Source organism: Magallana gigas, chromosome 3 (genome assembly GCF_963853765.1).
Source record: "Magallana gigas chromosome 3, xbMagGiga1.1, whole genome shotgun sequence".
Lineage (NCBI taxonomy): Eukaryota > Metazoa > Mollusca > Bivalvia > Ostreida > Ostreidae > Magallana > Magallana gigas.
Genome location: NC_088855.1, coordinates 6525526 through 6545062, shown reverse-complemented (window position 1 = coordinate 6545062; position 19537 = coordinate 6525526). Strand labels below are relative to the sequence as shown.

The 19537-nt window shown below is 35.4% G+C and overlaps 1 protein-coding gene and 1 long non-coding RNA gene across 3 annotated transcripts; one reads left to right on the top strand and one right to left on the bottom strand.

The window, feature by feature from the left end:
- Positions 1-1067: 1067 nt before the first annotated feature.
- LOC136273574 (uncharacterized) lies at positions 1068-19537 on the bottom strand. Of its 2 annotated transcripts, XM_066078266.1 has the most exons (7): positions 19412-19529; positions 9182-9347; positions 8860-8967; positions 8729-8765; positions 8510-8631; positions 8303-8350; positions 1068-4857 (listed from the first exon to the last, which is right to left on the bottom strand). In XM_066078266.1, exons 2-7 carry the CDS (start codon positions 9342-9344, stop codon positions 3689-3691), a joined length of 1647 nt encoding a protein of 548 aa, XP_065934338.1. In that variant the 5' UTR covers positions 9345-9347; positions 19412-19529; the 3' UTR covers positions 1068-3688. The 2 variants fall into 2 exon arrangements, with proteins under 2 accessions (XP_065934338.1, XP_065934340.1); XM_066078268.1 differs by lacking the exon at positions 9182-9347 and having other exon boundaries at positions 19412-19537.
- Positions 11524-18908, top strand: LOC117691451 (uncharacterized). Its single transcript, XR_010711743.1, has 2 exons — positions 11524-11910; positions 18781-18908. It is a non-coding gene; the product is annotated as an uncharacterized lncRNA (long non-coding RNA).

Here is a 19537-nt window from a genome sequence, read left to right as displayed (position 1 = left end):
TATTGTATTTTAAAAAATTCTATATGTGAAAGAAGAAAAGTGTACCTCAATGCACCAGAATGAATGCGCTCAATTCCTCAAATTAAAAACATTGAAAAATTTAATTGGCCTTCTCCATTATAGACGATTGTCATTTACCAGGCATGAATTCATTTCGTATGACCTTTCATATCCTTACTCACTTGATTGAAGAAAATAAACTTAACTGAAAATGTTGTCACATAATTATGTTAAAGAGCTATAATTCAAATTCATGTATTGGCAGGCATGTCACTCTATTGTACCAAGGCCCATCCAATATTTTCATCTTTATTAAAAAACAACAAATCTGTATAAACAAAGATGATATTCCATTGCAATAATTTTTAAGAACACCGATAATGCTTTTATCCTCATAATAATAATGTGTCAGGACTTTGGAAACTGTTTAAAGGGCATTGTTTTCATTTACTTGTGTTAAAAAAACTATCAAAAATGTGTGTAGATTATATGCAATTCATCGTTGACGAAGGGGCACCAGAAAGTAATTACAGCATATCATCCTTTTAGCAAGACATTTCTATTGATCAATCAAAATTTCAGTGTCAATCGTAAAATCATAAGCAAGATACACAGCTTGGTTTGAGTCATGTTTTTTTTTCACATGAGTTTATTACATTCAACTCAAGAATTTTAAACTTGGTATTTCCTATTCAGCATAGCTGCATTTAAAATATTAACAAACTAAAGGATGACCTCAGCTTTGTGTACAAACATATAGTAGCATTGTGCGCAAAGCTTTGTATCTTGCTTATAACTCGAAGCTTGACTCTCAAGTTAGTAAAATAATAGGAATTTGTAAACAATTAAACCAAGAGAAAACTGCAATAAAACAAAGAGAAAACTCAATTTATTTTTCATCATATATATACTTTAGTTATATATTCTAGCAGCGAGAATAATATCCGTATAGATTGAAATTGCTGAACATCTTAATAGAACATTTTGCATTAATCAACAAGTACGTAGAAATAATACCGAATTACACGCACCACCATAATTTGACACCCCCCCCATGGTGGCCCCACCCTATCCCATGAAATCATGGTTTGAAAAAACTACAATGAATCAACACTACCTGAGGATGCTTCAACACAAGTTACAGCTTTTCTGGCCAATTGGTTTTTGAATTTTAAAAAGATTTTTCGCTATGTATTCCTATGTAAAATTCGACCCACCCATTGTGGCCGCATCCTACCCCCGGGATCATGGTTTAAACAAATTTGAATCAACAATACCTGAGGATGCTTCTAAACAAGTTACAGCTTTTCTGGCCTACTGGTTTTTGTTGAGAAGATTTTTCTCTATGTATTCCTATGTAAAATTTCGACCACCCATTGTGGCCCCACCTTACCCCCGGGGATCGTGATTTGAAACAAAATTGAATCTACACTACCTAAAGATGCTTCCACACAAGTTACAGATTTTCTGGCTAACTGGTTTTTGAAAAGAAGATTTTAATGATTTTTCTCTATACATTTGTATCTAAAAATTTGATCCCCCATTGGGGCCCCACCGTACCCCTGGGGATCATGGTTTTGACAAGCCTGCATCTACACTACTTGAGGATGCTTCCACACAAGTTACAGCTTTTTTGGCCGATTGATTTTTGAGAAGAATATTTTTAAAGATAGTTCTCTGTATATTTCACCTCAGGTAAGCTAACAATTATTTATGTCTCTGCTACATGTACACGCACTTATTATTTCCATCAGCAAAATTAATCTCCGTTTAGATTGAATAGACGAGAAAATACTTACAACTAGCCTAAACACATTGCAGTAATCAACTATTACGCAAAAACCATACCGTATTACTATTAGAATTTGTATTTTTGTTGTTAAAGTACCGTACCTGTTAATGTATCTTACTTTCCGCAAGTAACAGTCAGCTGTCTTACTTTACGATGTCTATATTTGATTGGTACGTAAAAATTACAAAATACAGGCGATAGTTCCCCTAAGTTACAAACCGTAATTCATGAAAACGAAACGAAAATCAGAACAAGCTAAAACCATTGTCAAAGGTGAAAATGTCAACGCATTAGAATATTTAATCTCAGTTTACTTCACAAAATCGGCATTAATGTATCTTGCACGTTTCAAATATTCCTTTCGCACGCAAACTGTTCCACAACAACCAAATGCATCTTTGTCAGATTGACCCATTTCTTATACGTTCAAAATGACCGCTTCTTTATTTCAAAGAGGGTTTTGAGATATGGAATACCGAGCCCGAAGTTAAACTGATTGACCCTCATTCTCTCTGTCTTATTATCATTTCCGTAAATTACTCAAATTTGAAACAGAATTAGCCCTTAATTTTTGCAATTTATATTTTCCTTCCAACAAGGATAATTTATGCTAAACTACGTTGAAATTGAGTCAGTAGTTCTTGAGAAGAAGATGCACCCCCCCCCCACCCTGTTTCTACAGTTTCGAGGTTTTCTCAGCTTTGAATAAAGATAGGTCTTTCTGCAATTTATATTTGCCTTACCATAAGGATGCTTTGTGCCAAATTTGGTTGAAATTGGATAAGCGGTTTTAGAGAAGAAGTTCAAAATGAAAAAAGTTTACAGACGGACAGACGGACGACGGACAAAATGTGATCAGAATAGCTCACTTGAGCTTTCAGCTCACTTGAGCTAAAAACTACTATAATAACTTACGAATATCAATGTTAGTGTTACACTTAGACTCAATATTCAGAAGAATGATAATCATGTTTTATGTTGTTAAAATCGTTAAACCGTATATCAGGTAATTTCCGCGATGATCTAATTTTCGCGATCTCGTTCAAATCGCAAAAAATAAATATGCAAAAATAACATCCTGCACTATTTCCTAAAAGAAAGTTTTAAAATCGCAAAATATGACCGGCGCAAATTAAAAATGTTACATATTTTCCCAATTTTTGCAAATTTTGTGACTAGCAAAGCAAAACCCATATTTTCCCAATTTTGGCAAATTCTGTGACTGGCAAAACAAAACCGGATATACTGTATATTACTGTTTGAAAATTGACATATAAAAAACTTTTTACAATGATTAAGGCACATCTGCTTTCACTCTGTTGACAGGCCTTTGCCTATAGGAGCTTTTTTGTATGACTCTTTTTCTATTCTATTAAAAGAATAGTTGAACTCAAATTGCAAGTATATGACGTTTGTAATGACGCTTATGTATGGATGCCTGTGCCTGTCGAAACTTTTTTTCTTTGTCTTTGAATCGTATGTTTACACATCTGCTGACATGACATTCTAATCGTAACACACTTCTCAAACTTTCTGGAGTTTGGTGCTTTAATATGGTTTCACCAACATTTAGGACATTTTTTCCAGTTAGTCCTGGTAAATCTAAATGTGTGCCCATTCCAGACGGTAAGTTCAATGTCTCTGAGTCAGTACTTAACCTATCTTTGGACATGTGCGTAAATATGCCTCTAAAATGCGGTTGCGGACTTCCTTATCATTTTAGTTTGAGATTTTAAAATTGCCATATTTCCTAAGGCGTTCACAAGGAAGTTTTGTTAAATGTATTTCTTTGATTCTTGTGTGTTCTCTCTTCCTTCAAGTTTTGTCTATCTCTCTTTCTCTAAAAATTGTTAAAATATGTATCGTATTTGTCATTTTCATGCGGATTTGCAATTGTTATACTTCTTCATGTCCTGTAAACAATTTAACTAATGGGTGTTGTGCATATTTCTCTTCAATACTACATCGACGTATTCTTTTGTTGAACAGAGTAACACAGTTGTCATCTGCAGCAACCTCAAAATATGAAATTTTAACCCCTCTCGGTCGAACTAGCTGTACAATGGCCTCTACATTACAGTGTACCATAACGAATTCGGGATCTTTGTGGAAAAGGGAATGAAAAGCACAAATATAGATAAATGGGTGCCAGAAAACATAATGTGCATTTTCAGATGACACATTCATTTGTTTATCAGAATTCTTCATTCTTACATATCTACGTAGTTCCGAATCATTTTCATCAAAAGATGGCTGTTGGATCTCGAAACTCATTTCTTTAACTAGATATGTGTCAAATGGAACAGATCGACTAAAGTTTCCTTTCAAACAAATGTACATGATCCATTCATACACGTGTCTTCTTCCTTCTTCTTTTTCAATAGAAGTAAAATGATCACTCATAACCTTTAAGATATCCAAGTTGTGTAAATAATTAGGAATAAGATCATGATATTTTTCCATGACTCTGATTTTAAGAGGCATACCCACAACTTTATCTTTCCCCTTTAGTAGCATGTCAGATGTTAATCTTTTGCATGTACACTCGCTTTTTGTACATAATGTTTTAATTTTTTCAAAAAAGTTTCCGTAACAAGCATCTACTCGCCCATCACAAGTGTCCAAATAGATTTTATGACGAAACAAACTCGTAGATTGATCGTCAACTTCCTCTAATCCTTGACGGTATTTCCTATAACGATCTGATCTCATTCCAATTATTAATTTAACATTGGTGGTCGATTTCAGTGTGCTTATCAAAGATAGACACGCCATTTTAACCTTTCCTACTGAACAAAGGTCATCATTCAACATCCCAAACCAGCCGTAAATGTATAATACTGTTTTTTCTTCTAAATTATTTGGTATATCCGTGTATCGACATTCCAGTGATCGCCATCCCTTCGAATATGTAAATGTTTTTAAGATAAGACGGGATGTACAATGAATGGAATTTCCATATTTTCCAACAACAACTATTGATCTCACTTCTATGTTCAATAGCTTATTAAATCCAATGGATATATGATTTTCTTTCACGATTTCTTTTGACATTTCATCTGCAACTAAATTAAATTAAAATAAATTACATATATTTTCTGTATCAATTTGCTTCACTCCTATGTTCAAATACAATCTGTAATAACAATTCTTTTTAAAATTTTAATGTCAAAAGCAGCACAAATGAATTAAAGTGCACACAACTTGTACACAACAATGTAACAGGTTGTGTGCTTTTAAAGAATGAGATTATTAGTTATAAGTCAATTGTTTTTTACATATACTACATGTATAACTCATTTACAAATGTGCTTTTACACTTTGAAAAAGTGTGTGTGTGTGTGTGTGTGTGTGGAGGGGGTTGTTATTTATAATATTATATACCTACTAAGTCTAATAAATATAATAATACGTCATAATGATAAGTTGAATATTTTTGCCAGTGCCTCTCAAACTCTGAGAATCTATATTTTAAAGCAAAATATATTTCTCTACAGATACATATATTCTGCCTTTTTTTTTAAATTTTTAAGTAAAATGAAACTCAATTTTGCAATTGTTTTGTATATTTACTTGCAAATATGTATTGCTTTATTATAAGAATTAAAGTTGTCCGAGTATCGCACTACGTCATAATATGGATTTTACAATATTGGTTCGACTTTTACATAGCGTTTTAGATACCCGGTATTGATTTTGCTTTACAATAATAAGCAATTAAAACGGTAATATATGTATTCTATGAGATAGAAATGAGATTAATGTTGAGAAACTCTATTCTGTTGAAGCAAAATGATTGCCGACACCATAAAGCGTACTTACTTACAACTTGTGCAAAGTTATTGATGAGATATGGCTTAAATAAATGTTTATACTCTATTTTGTATGTCCAGTTCAAATTTATCCAGAATTGGTAATTATTTTTAGGAAAAATGGACATCTGGCAAATTTCATCATTGTCAATAATTTTCACAAGGGGGTACACCTGTTTGAGAGGTGATGATAAACAAACTAGCATGTTAACATACATTTTTGTCTTTTGTATACATGTATGTATTGCTAGAATGTATATCTATCATTTAAAGCTAAGCTTTTAATGATTGAGCCCATTTAGTGCCTAACCTCATACATGTATATACATCCTGGAGTCAAAATATGGTAATGGTAATGAAGTAATAAACACCCTCCCCTATCTGAAATCTTGTACCAAGGAGAATAAAATCTATAGTTTTTATATTAACTTTAAGATAATAAGAGTGCTTGACCGAATATTGTAAAGGGGCAAGACTCAAATAATAAGAAATTATTCTCTCATAATTTTTGCTTTTAAATGTTTTCATTAATGAAATATCTTGAAATGAGTTTATGCTATTTTTACACTTTGTTACCATAAGAACTAAAGATTCTTACTATTAAGGAATCATTTAAATTCGTGGGAGCAAATTTTTGTGGAATGTGGATTTTTTCCTTATTCGTGGGGATGTATTTTCATGAATGCCTCGATTTTCGGTTTCAGATAACCCTTTCTAAATTTGTTATCGTTGAGGATGTAAATTCGTAGGGGAGGCCTCCCACGAAAACCCCAAAAATTGAGCCACCATAAATTTAATGATACAGATCAAAGAAGATTTTTAAACATTTATGACCCCCCCCCCCCTATCTCAGCCGGAACTCTGCCGTAAGTGTCAGGAAATGTGCAATTTAAGAAGATTCATGGTCTTTCTAAATACTTGGCAAGTTTATATTCAGTGCGCGTAAAAGTAAACAACATTTTTAAATAGTATATACAATTTAATTATATGATTATTTTGGCCCTACCCGGCAGTAAGAACCCTAACCCTTGGGGTCATAAAATTTACAATTTTCGTAGAGTGCTAAATCTTTTTAAATATACAGTCATTTTCTATTCATTGCAAGTAAAAGTAAAGACGACGATTTGTAAACATTATATTATAAACATTAACGCTATATGGCAATTTTGGCTCTACCCTGCAGTAAGAACCCTTAGGTCTAGGGACATGAAATGTTAAACTTTTTAAAGGGCTTTAAGGTCTTTCTAAATTTGCAGTCATTTTATAGTGCCAGCAAAACTAAAGAATTTTTTTAAAAAATACTATATACTTTAACACTATACGCCCATTTTGACCCTATCCAGCAGAAAGAACCATGAAAGAACTATATATGATAAGAGTTAAATTTGGGCCCATTAATTAGCCATTTTTAAAGTGTATCTGGTACAACAAAATATTATGTTATATTTTAGAAGAGTTGATGAAAAATATATTTTTCACCTATTTTATTTATTTATTTGCATTTACTGGCAGTATATGACGTCAGAAGTGACGCTAATTCTATAATTCAATCAAAATCAGCCAAAAAATTGTTCTTACCTTTTTATGAATGGGAAATATTGAGCGCATGCTTGAATACGGAAATTTTTTTGTCACTTATTAGCCTTGTCTAGATACATCTCTGATTAAAATAGTTTGTTTGTTCAAGCATGCGCTCTATGTTTCCTGAAAGAAAAACTGCTTGAAAACAAGCTGTTTATGCAACAATGGCGGAAAAAGGTTGTCTTTATGATGTCATATTTCAAAATTGTGGGCAGTTGAATCAAAATGAACATTATGTTAAAACATCACATATATATCTGTACAAGGAAAACAAAGAATTAAAGTAAAATGACGATGCATATGTTCATTTTAGGGGCCATTTTAGACCCATATTATATATAGTCCTTTACAATTTTGGTAAAAGGCGTCCTAATCTACATGTACATAAGTGTGAATTTAGAATTTTTTCAAATGTGCAGAAGTAGGGAAGAATTTTGAAAAATGGTCAAATAGTGGCAATTTGACCCTGCCACGAAGGCCTCTAAGGGACGAGAGTCATTTAATTTACGATGTATGTTCCTCTTACCCCAAAGTTGCGTCATGCCACATTTGAAAAGAATTGGCTGGTTCGTTAAAATGTTTGTTAATTCCTTGTAACCTGAGTGATTAGGGTGACTAAAAAGGACAATTTTCCAAATTAATTTAGCGTTATATGTAAGTTGTACATGTTTATTCTGAAATATCTGAAAATTTTCATGAGTTAGGACCATGTGTCAATTGTATGTTAAAAATGAGATAAAAAATAAATTCACTTTCTGTTTGACATTTCCTTTATCAAAAAAGTACCTGCAGCTACCTATTTCCTTTATTTATTTGATTAATTATTGATTTAGTAACAGAACTGACGACACCATTGCTTCAATTATGGCACAAAAATACAATCAATATTATAACCTTACGCATAAGACGACATTGATGTGGTACATGATATATAACAGACTTGTGTAAGTGGAACATTTTTTTTAACGCAAGCGTCTTTAACAAAAACCTTCCTATTAGCAAATAACACATCAATCTAACTTATGCTTTTAAAGATGGAAGGTTTATACATTATCGTTATCCTTCTGTTGTTTTGAATTATGAAATCGTCTAATTATATAAGTTTTGATTTAGTCACCTGAAATTAACTCCTGTAGTTCTGAAGGTTCGTTCTGGGCATCTGGATCTATAAAATTTGAATTGAAACCCAAATGAATGACAAAGGAAATTATTATAACAAAAGTTACATAGATAGCAATAACAGTCATAATTAATCGGTATGAAATTCAGCAACTCTAGTAATGCGTGCATTGTTATATAAACATATTGGTAGAGAAAAACTCACTCAAAAGTTTCCTCCACACACATCCTAAAACAGCTATAATAATTGCGAGTATGATAAAACCACTGAGGATACCGAAGATTAACAGAAAAGAGATTTCGTCATTTTTTTCGTAGTCTCCATCTCTGTCAAATTTAAATATAAGATTTTACATATTTTTGAAAATTGTTAGAATATAGTTTTAATTATAAAAAAAATATAATACAATGATAAGGTACATACGCTCTGTCTTGTAGATTGTTACCAAAACAGCGTGGGTCTGAGGAAACAAGTAAAATAAAGCTACTAAAAATAAAATACAATTAACAAAGAGCAATACCGTACATCGTACTTTTATAAACAACATAACTTACATTTGTAAACCTCATTAGAAAAGTAAGGACGGTTTGGACAAGTTGGTATAGACATGTTACATGGCTTCCAATCGATGTACCACTCGTTCGTGAATATTGGACAATAACCTGTTATAAATGAATTTAATAACGCAAGTTCTTTGGATTACATAAGAATTGAAATAATCAAAAGAAAGAAAGAGTAATGTATTACAATCTACTTCAAACCAAGAACTGTATCAATAAATATCAATAGAGTTATCTTTTTAGGACGATGAATTTATCTTGTGCATGCCTATATGTACAAAGTTTTAGTCTGCTAAATAATGCTACCAACATATACCTTTTTTTATTAAAGATTGCTCAACACATTTCTCCCACTTCCAACCCTTGTAATCAACCAAACAATGGTACACGTTTTGTCCTATACAGTCAGACTGTTTTTCTTTGGCCTCCCATTCCTCTTTAGTGATTGGGCAGAAGATCACATTTCCCTCTTGTTTCATGGTCTGCCATTCACGATAAGATAAGATATATATACAAGAGGTTTTAAAAATATTTATGTAGATGACTACTGTGATATTTCACATACATGTACATGTATACAAACGGATATTTGTGTTATTTATTGTAATTTGATGTAACTATCGGGTATATTTCAATTTGAAACGTAATTAAAAAAATAATTATTTATTTTTATTTTTTTTTTTGGGGGGGGGGATTTTGGTTCTTTTAAACTCAGACTTTTGGCCGTTTATTGAAAAAGTACGTTACATTTTGTCAGGCGCAGTTCCTATTTAACCACTGCACGGCTTTTTAAGCAAATTGTGTAGGCTATAAAAAGATTGTTTTACCTCGTACTAGAATGTATCGACGTCATTAGATAAATCGCGTCACATGATTGCCTTATAAATGTCTTTACACGGCAAGCGTCAAAATTTATACGGCAATATGGCGGACGTAACGTTATTTGAGGTGATTGTTTACACAAACGTTCAACCATACCTTTAATTCTTAAGACCAAAAATATTTAGAGTGACCCCCCCCCCTTTGCCCGTGACGTGATATTACGATCCAACAATGGATTCCAGGTTTGCACAGACGACTGACGAAGAAGGTAAATCAAAGTACTGAAAGTACTGAAAAGCGCTAACCTAGCTTGGTTCTAAGAAAATTTACTGTGTGCAAGCGTAGGCGGAAATGAGCCTTATTGAAATTTTGGTTTATGTTTAATGAATATCAATTTAAAGTATCAAAGGCCAGATTTCTTTAAATATATTTTACTTTCTGAAGATGATGTGAATTAAAGCTGAACACGACCTGTATATTGATACTTGCCTGAAAAAAGATATGTTAAAATCACAAATTATACCTTTTGAACAGTAATTTATCACAGTTTTTGACATTTTCTTGCAAAGAAACGATTTTATTTTTCTATATTTTAGCTTCTGAATACGCACTATATTTTTTCATCACTGCGTAGCATCCCGTGCTGATTAACGTAAGCCCCGCAAACCAATCGTATCTATCGGCCATTTCCGTCACCCAGATAACTGGTTCCCTATACCTCTTACCAGTTTAAATGATGTATATTTCTGCTCATAGAGGGCAGTTATTCCTTGCACCGGAAAAAGAAGTCTAGCGACAATAAAGCGCTGAGCTATGCTTAGCGCTTTAAAAATTGGAGATTTAAGCTATGAATTTAATTGTTATATATCATCTTTTGTTAACACTTATTAGGTTTGTTACTGACTGTTTACAGAAATGTGTTGGGTCGGTAAAGTCCATAGAAGGCGAGGCGGAGTAATAATGTATAGAAGTGCATATATTCAGGAAATTCCGTTTCCGTGAGATTGCCGGCTATTTTTAACATAGAGGTCTTGCCAGTATTGAAAAAGTGCATAAACAAATTGTCAGCGCCAATCCTGTCAAACTCCAGGGCTGCGTTTTACAAAAGAACTTACGACTTACGGCCAAATTAATGGATGTTTATTAATCACAAACTAATTAATATTTTATTGTACATTGTAATAGTTGTAAAATATAATTATGGAAACCAAAATAGGTGTGAATAAATGGTTTGATATAAATTTTATTCATCAAAGACCGTTCCATGAGACTGAAAATATTTACGACTCTGTCGTACGTTCTTTTGTAAATCTGAGAGCTGATTATTTTAGAGATTCATGGAACATTGAAATTATATAGAACCCAGTATATAGAAATGCCAGGAAATCACGATTTCTTTATTTTTCTACAATTGTTGGTCTTTTTAAAATTAGAATTGTGTTTTTGTTAAGTAAGATGGATCATCATGACCATTTTAGACCATATTAATTTTCTTGAGATGAGAAGTTTTTTTTAAAGATACAGAAAAATATTTGAATTTTAAAACTTAAATATTTGCATCTTCTAAATGATTAGGTTTATGGTTAAATATAATATTAAACTTTAAGGGTGGATCTGATGGAAAATTTGTTGACCAGTCTCTATAATGATAAAAGTAAAATTGTGCATATTTGCAGGAGGTTTTGATGTAGTGATGTTTTCGGAAGTAACCCCCTATATTAAATTACTTAATACTTTTCATGCCATTCATTATGTTTTATTGTCACTTTTTCTTTCATTAGTAATACAATCAATAAGAATTTCTTAGCGGAAGCATTTAGAGTCAAGGGCTGTATTGCCCTGCATTTTGTTTATATCATTTAGAACCTGTAGCCTTCATATTTTAGTAACATTTACAAATGTATCAAACTTTGTGCAATTAAGCAAGTTTAGTGTTTCTGTTGTTTTTATAACTAATGTGTTCTCATGCTTAAATTCGGTTTGCTGACCATTAGTCTATTAGTACTGTCTGTTGTTTACGTTAGAGTAGGATTTTGCTGCGCTTTGTTTACTCCAGTTGGTTAAAGCCTGCATTTTGATATTTATCTTAATTATGAAACCTTGTCGTTTCCTGTGTGAATCTGGCCACTTTATCAGTAATTTAGTCATACTAATCCATTCCTGTAAAAATCTCTGAACTGTCCAGACGTTATTTAATCTAGAGAAACTGTGGCCGATCACGATGTAAGTTTTATTGTTTTAAAACTATATGTTAAGAGAAATTAATTAAGAACCTTTTTAATGTTCATTTATGCGTGCTGAACTATGTTTTAAATTTATTGACAAACTGATTTTACTTGTTACTTAGATGTCGTGGATAATAAAATGAAACTGGTTAACTAACTGTAATCTGTGTTGTTAAGTTCTTAAGCAAATACACACGGAAGGCAGTACAGTAAAAAGATCACAAGTGGCCAAGTGATTCAGAATATCGGACAACCTTAGCATAACTTCGTCCATCATGAGTGACCAGGAATCGCGTGTAAGAACACTAACCGAGGAGGGAATTGAGCTCTACGTATCCAACAAGAGAAGTCATGAAACCAAAATAAGCAACATTTGGAGTCACCTTTGTGCGTGCATTAAGGATATTGATTCTTGTCAGGATGACAGTGCAGCTCTTGAGAAAATACTTACTGATATTCAACAGTTATTTAAAGAGTATAAAGTGAAATCGTTTGAATTTCTGGAATTTCTCGGGAGACAGAAAACGGAACAAAGTTCAAATGATAAAGTAAGTTTCGAAGCTTCTTATGAAAAGAATATCCGCATAATCGAAGGAAATTTGATGAAACTTAAGGAACTGATGTACAAACTTAAGGAAAGTGACAAGCTAGACAAAACAGCGCTAGATTCATCAAGTCAGCTTTCATCATCATCTTCCAGTCTAAGCTCAATTATCGCTCAAAAGAAAGCCAAGGCAGAAGAGGCACGTGTACGCGCAGCCTACGCAAAGAAAGAAGCGGACATCAAAAGACAAAAGGCAGCTATGAAAGAACAAATAGCTGTACAAAATGCAGCCATGGAAAAAGAGAACGCCGAGTTAGAAGCAGATCTTGAACTTTTAGCTCATACGAGAGAAATTGCCGCTACAGAGGCAGCCATAGAAACTTTACAAATAGAAGAAGAAAAAGTAAAAGAGCTAATGAACATTCCATTAGTTCCGAAAAGGGAATTAACCGAAAAATATGTGAACGACCTTCCAGAAGAAGATTACAACACTCCTCGACTAATGTCACAACTTCCGAGTCAGCATGTAAACCCCGGTCAGCCAATTATGGTGACTTCTCAGCAAAGTCAGTTTCAACCACATGCGTTCGTGCACCAATCAAGGCAACCTCAGAACGAAATTATACGACCAGCCCACAGGACTTCTAATCAAGAGCAAACTACTGTAGATCAAAATCGTGGACTTGCAACAGACTTCACACGATTCTTACTAAAGAAGGATTTATTGTTATCAAGACTCTGCTGTTTCACCGATAAAGCGGAGATGTTTCCATCTTGGAAGTCCAGTTTTAAAAATGTTGTGCACGAAATCGCAGCTACACCCTCAGAAGAAATAGATTTGCTTGTCAAATATACCGGAGGCATATCACAAAAATACGTCCTGAGTCTGCGCGCAGCTCACACGAAGAGACCAGCTATAGGACTCATGCGAATCTGGGAACGCTTGGAAGAAAGATACGGCAGCCCTGATATGATTGATAGTGCTTTGAAAGCTAAACTTTCATCCTTCCCAAAACTATCAAACAAAGACTGGAAAAAACTCTACGATCTGGCTGATATCCTTGCGGAGATTGAAGCCTTGAAGGAAGATGACATGTATGGACCTATGTTTTCGTATTTTGATACATCCATTGGAATCGGCCCCATAGTTTGCAAATTGCCAAACATGATGCAAGAAAAATGGACAAATATGGCAGCTCAATACAACAAAAAGCACCGTACACTACATCCGCCATTTGCTACATTTTGCGATTTTGTACAAGAACAAAGCAAAATACGTAACAATCCTTCGTTACAGTACGCGCAGGAATCTACAAATGCGAATGCAGCTGCTTCAAGACATAAGCCTTCTGAAAAACAGGGATATCGTGTGACAACAAATAAAACAGATCTTCATATTTCCAACTCACCAGACTCAGTTTGTCCCATACACAACACCGGACATTCCTTAAACAAATGCAGATCCTTCCGTATGAAACCAATGGCTGTTAGGAAAAAGATTCTCAAAAATAAAGGCATATGTTTTAAATGTTGCGCAGGATTTCATCTCGCAGCCAATTGCTCAAATCCAATATCATGTGAAATTTGCAAAGGCAGGAATCACCCAACAGCTCTTCACGTGGTCTCCGACTCGCACAGATGGCAGAAACCGCATGGCGGGGAGCAGGCAGAACGCACGTTTGAAAATAACGCCCTTCAAAATACAGAAGTAAAGCCATACTGTACGCAGATATGTAGGAAATCCTTCGCAGGAAAATCATGTGCAAAAACGGTGTTAGTTCGCTTGTACTCACAGAGCCAACCATCAAAAGAAAAAATATGCTACGCTATGATTGACGACCAGTCGAATCAGTCCTTGGCAACACCATTGATCTGTAACTTCTTTAAGGATAATTGTACCAGAGAATCTACATATTTGCTGTCAACCTGTTCCGGTCAAACACGCCGTACTGGTAGAAAAATGAAGAATGTCAGCATAGAATCATATGATGGCAGCCACAGCTTCCGCCTACCAGATGTTCTAGAGTGTGACCAAATTCCGGATATTAGAAACGAGATTCCAACCCCTGACGTTGCTTCTCACTACCCTCACTTGCTTGACATTGAACCATTCATTCCACCATTGAACCCGGATGCGCAGATAATGCTGTTAATTGGCAGGGATCTAATCGAGGCACATCATGTCCTTGATCAACGAATCGGACCGTCGAACTCTCCTTACGCCCAGAAATTGCCCCTTGGATGGACAATAATCGGAGAAACTTGTCTCGGCAAGGTACATCGTCCAAATGCTGTTAACGTCATGAAAACTAACCTGACGAGCGAAGGTCGCGTTACACTCTTTAACCCATGCATCAATTCGTTCGCTGTACGAGAAGATAATCCAGACCCATCTCGCGTACTCGGAGAAAATGTGTTTCTTCGGACAGAATCTGATGACAAACCTGGGCTATCAACAGACGACAGAAAATTCCTAGATATAATGGACAAAGGTTTCCATAAGACAGAAGAAGGAAATTGGTCAGCCCCACTTCCGTTCCGCGATCGGGACATTAAGATTCCCAATAACAAGCCACAAGCTGAAAAGAGAGCGAGGACCCTTGAATCCAGCTTACGTCGAGACCCGGTGAAAAAAGAACACTTTTTTGAGTTCATGCAAGGGATATTGGACTGCGGACATGCTGAAAAGGCGCCACCTATCACAGAAGAAAGAGAATGTTGGTATTTACCAATATTTGGTGTCTACCATCCCCGAAAACCAAATCAACTGCGAGCCGTATTTGATTCTTCGGCAAAATACAGAGGAATATCATTGAACGACACACTTTACACAGGTCCGGATCTTACCAACAGTTTATTAGGAATTCTATTGAGATTCCGTCGAGAACCTGTAGCAGTCATGGGTGACATTCAGCAAATGTTCTACTGTTTTAAAGTAGATGAAAAACATAGAGACTTTCTCCGTTTCCTTTGGTATGAAAATAACGATTTTACCAAGCCATTAATAGAATATCGCATGTGTGCGCATGTCTTTGGAAATAGCCCTTCACCAGCAATCGCTACTTACGGACTTCGTAAAACTGCGAACATTAGCACAGAATCCTACGGTGATGATGTCACTCATTTTGTTTGCAATGATTTCTACGTGGACGATGGGCTAACTTCGCTTCCAACATCAGACATGGCGATAGATCTAATGAAGAGAACGCAGTCTGCACTGCAAACAATAGGAAATCTTCGTCTTCACAAAATTGTTTCAAACAGTGAGGAAGTGATGAAAGCCTTTGGACCGTCCGATCTAGCTAAGAACCTGAAGGACCTTGACCTCTCCAAAGATTCACTTCCTGTTCAAAGAAGTCTTGGACTTAACTGGGACATTGAATCAGATAGCTTTGTGTTCAAACTTAGCAAAGATATCAAGCCATATACCAGACGCGGAATATTGTCAACAATTAACAGCGTGTATGACCCCCTGGGTTTCCTCGCTCCAGTTCTTATCAAAGGCAAGCTCATGCTCAGAGAGTTGACCAGAGGAAATGTGGATTGGGATGAAGCACTGCCTCAGTCTAAATTCGAGGAATGGGAATCCTGGGAAAAGTCGTTACACCAGCTTGAAGCAGTCAAGATTCCGCGAATGTGCTTGTCAAAAGCGCTTAGTGTTACAGAAGATATGAAACTTCATATCTTCTCGGATGCTTCAGAAAAGGCTATCGCCGCAGTAGCGTATTTAGTTTCAGAAAAACACTCAAGCATTGGATTTGTCCTTGGGAAGGCTAAGGTCGCGCCAACACATGGACACACAATCCCAAGATTAGAGTTATGCGCTGCTGTACTAGCCACAGAAATCGGTCAAACGGTATCTGACAATCTGAATATCCCAATAAACAGTATTCAGTACCACACTGATAGCAAAGTAGTTCTAGGATACATCTCCAACGAGAAACGAAGATTTTATACTTACGTCAGTAACAGAGTGGCAAAGATACGCCATTTGTCTCATGCAGCACAATGGAACTATGTACCAACGGACAAGAATCCAGCAGACTTAGCTACTAGAGCTGTATCAGCAGGTGAATTTCAGCACTGTTCATGGCTGTTGGGTCCTAAACATCTCCTTGAAAATAAAACATTTTCTGAAAAGTTCGAACTCCAGAACCCAGATGACGATAAAGAAATTCGGCCCGAAATAACCTGCGCAAAATTAGTAGCTTCAAAGGACTCTTTGCTTGGAACGCAACGTTTTCAGCGATTTTCATGTTGGAACAGACTAGTTAATGCAGTCTCTTACCTAAAACAGTTCCTTGTTACCAGAACTAAACTTACAGAAAAGGATTCTTTACAGACTACAGAAGAGGCAGAGCGCTTGATCATCAAAGAAGTGCAAACTGAGGCGTTCCTTGACGAAATGGAATGCATCAAATTGAACAAAAGGTTGTCCAAGGAAAGCAAAATTACAAATTTAGACCCATTCATTGACGATCATGGATTGTTGCGGGTGGGTGGAAGACTACGCAATGCAAGATTACCAGATGATGAACGTCATCCAGTAATAATCCCAGGAAAACATCACATATCCTTATTGCTCGTTCGGCATTTCCATAAGCAAACGAAACACCAAGGGCGACATTTTACATCTGGCGCAGTCCGATCTGCAGGTTACTGGATAATAGGCGAAAAGCGACTCGTGTCATCAGTACTCCAAAAATGCGTTGTATGTCGCAAATTACGAGGAAATAATCAACAACAGAAAATGGCAGATCTACCCGAGGATCGCATCATTCCAGGACCACCATTTACCAATGTTGGCATTGATACTTTTGGGCCTTGGACCATTATAACAAGAAAAACACGTGGTGGAGCAGCTAACTCAAAACGCTGGGCCATTATCTTCACTTGCTTGACAACGCGAAGTGTCCATCTGGAGGTAGTGGAAGAACTAAGCTCGTCTTCATTCATCAATGCACTGAGGAGATTTATCTCATTTAGAGGACCAGTCAAAATAATCCGCTCGGACTGTGGCACAAACTTTGTAGGAGCTGTAGATGAATTGAAAATCGATAGCATCCATGTCGGCGATGATTTAGTAAAACCGTTTCTTAATGATAACAGGATACGGTGGATCTTCAATGCACCGCATTCGTCTCACATGGGAGGAGTGTGGGAGAGAATGATTGGGGTCACCAGAAGAATACTGGATTCCATGATGTTACATCACAGCGGACATCTCACACACGACATCCTTGTCACCTTCATGGCTGAGGTTTGCGCTATCATCAACTCTAGACCGCTCTCTGCATTGTCAACAGATCCCGAGGATCCTTTTCCTTTAAGCCCTTCCTTGATACTTACTCAAAAACCGGACGTACTCTTGCCTCCAGACGTATCATTCGAGGGTAAGGATATCTATAAATCACAGTGGAAACGAGTTCAACACCTGGCAGATGTTTTTTGGAAAAGGTGGAGCTCAAGCTACTTACAAAGTCTCCAATCGCGTAAGAAATGGCCCGACAACATAAAGAACGTAGCCGTCGGCGATATCGTGCTTCTTAGAGAACCGCAACTGAGACGAGTGGGGTGGCCTATGGGAATCATATCAAAAGTTTTCCCGAGCTCAGATGACAAAGTGCGCAAAGTCGAAGTACGCGTCTCGAAACAAAGCCATACTCATCAAAAGCCAGTGACTTATATCCGACCAGTGACTGAACTAGTAATTCTGATTTCTAGTGATTGAAAGTGATATCATTTTGTGTTAGATATCAGACGGGGAGTGTATTGCCCTGCATTTTGTTTATATCATTTAGAACCTGTAGCCTTCATATTTTAGTAACATTTACAAATGTATCAAACTTTGTGCAATTAAGCAAGTTTAGTGTTTCTGTTGTTTTTATAACTAATGTGTTCTCATGCTTAAATTCGGTTTGCTGACCATTAGTCTATTAGTACTGTCTGTTGTTTACGTTAGAGTAGGATTTTGCTGCGCTTTGTTTACTCCAGTTGGTTAAAGCCTGCATTTTGATATTTATCTTAATTATGAAACCTTGTCGTTTCCTGTGTGAATCTGGCCACTTTATCAGTAATTTAGTCATACTAATCCATTCCTGTAAAAGTCTCTGAACTGTCCAGACGTTATTTAATCTAGAGAAACTGTGGCCAATCACGATGTAAGTTTTATTGTTTTAAAACTATATGTTAAGAGAAATTAATTAAGAACCTTTTTAATGTTCATTTATGCGTGCTGAACTATGTTTTAAATTTATTGACAAACTGATTTTTATTACTTTGTACGTATTCATTTATTTGTATTTTTATATTTGTTTGTTGTAGCTTTTTACCACTCTCACACAAACTTCATTTCACCACTCAAGTGACATTGTGCGCATATCAGGAGCCGCGCTTTCCCTTGTTACTTAGATGTCGTGGATAATAAAATGAAACTGGTTAACTAACTGTAATCTGTGTTGTTAAGTTCTTAAGCAAAACCACACACGGAAGGCAGTACAAGGGCAATCAAGCCATTTTAACAAAACTCGATTTTAATTAATAGCACTAACTTCAAATTTGTGAATAACATCATTTTACTTAGAATTCGACAAATGGGATGCATTGTTGCGTTTTAGAACATATTTAAATTTTACTTATTTTTATATGTACAAGCCAGCAGGAGAATGATCAAAACATTTTGTTACGAAACGAAACCGAAAGTAGATTAATTGAATATTTAAAGTTCGATATAATTGGATTTTTGACAAAATGTTTTGAATTAAATAATATCATGATTTTTGACAGCATTAATAACTTATCCCATGAATATAAAGTTATGATGTATTTTTGGAATCAATTTTACGCCATTAAAGAAGTGGTACGAGGAAGAAATAAAAAGTGCAAAAAACAAAAACAAAACAAAACAAAACAAAAACTATACTATGAAGCTATATTTTGAAAAGACAATACTTACTGACTTGCTATATAGTTACTGATTTTCAATTCTTAACCTTGGCTAAATAAAACGCAAGTGTAGCTCAATGAATCTGAGAATTGAAACTGCAGGAACAAATAACATGTGTTTATTAATCTATGGAAG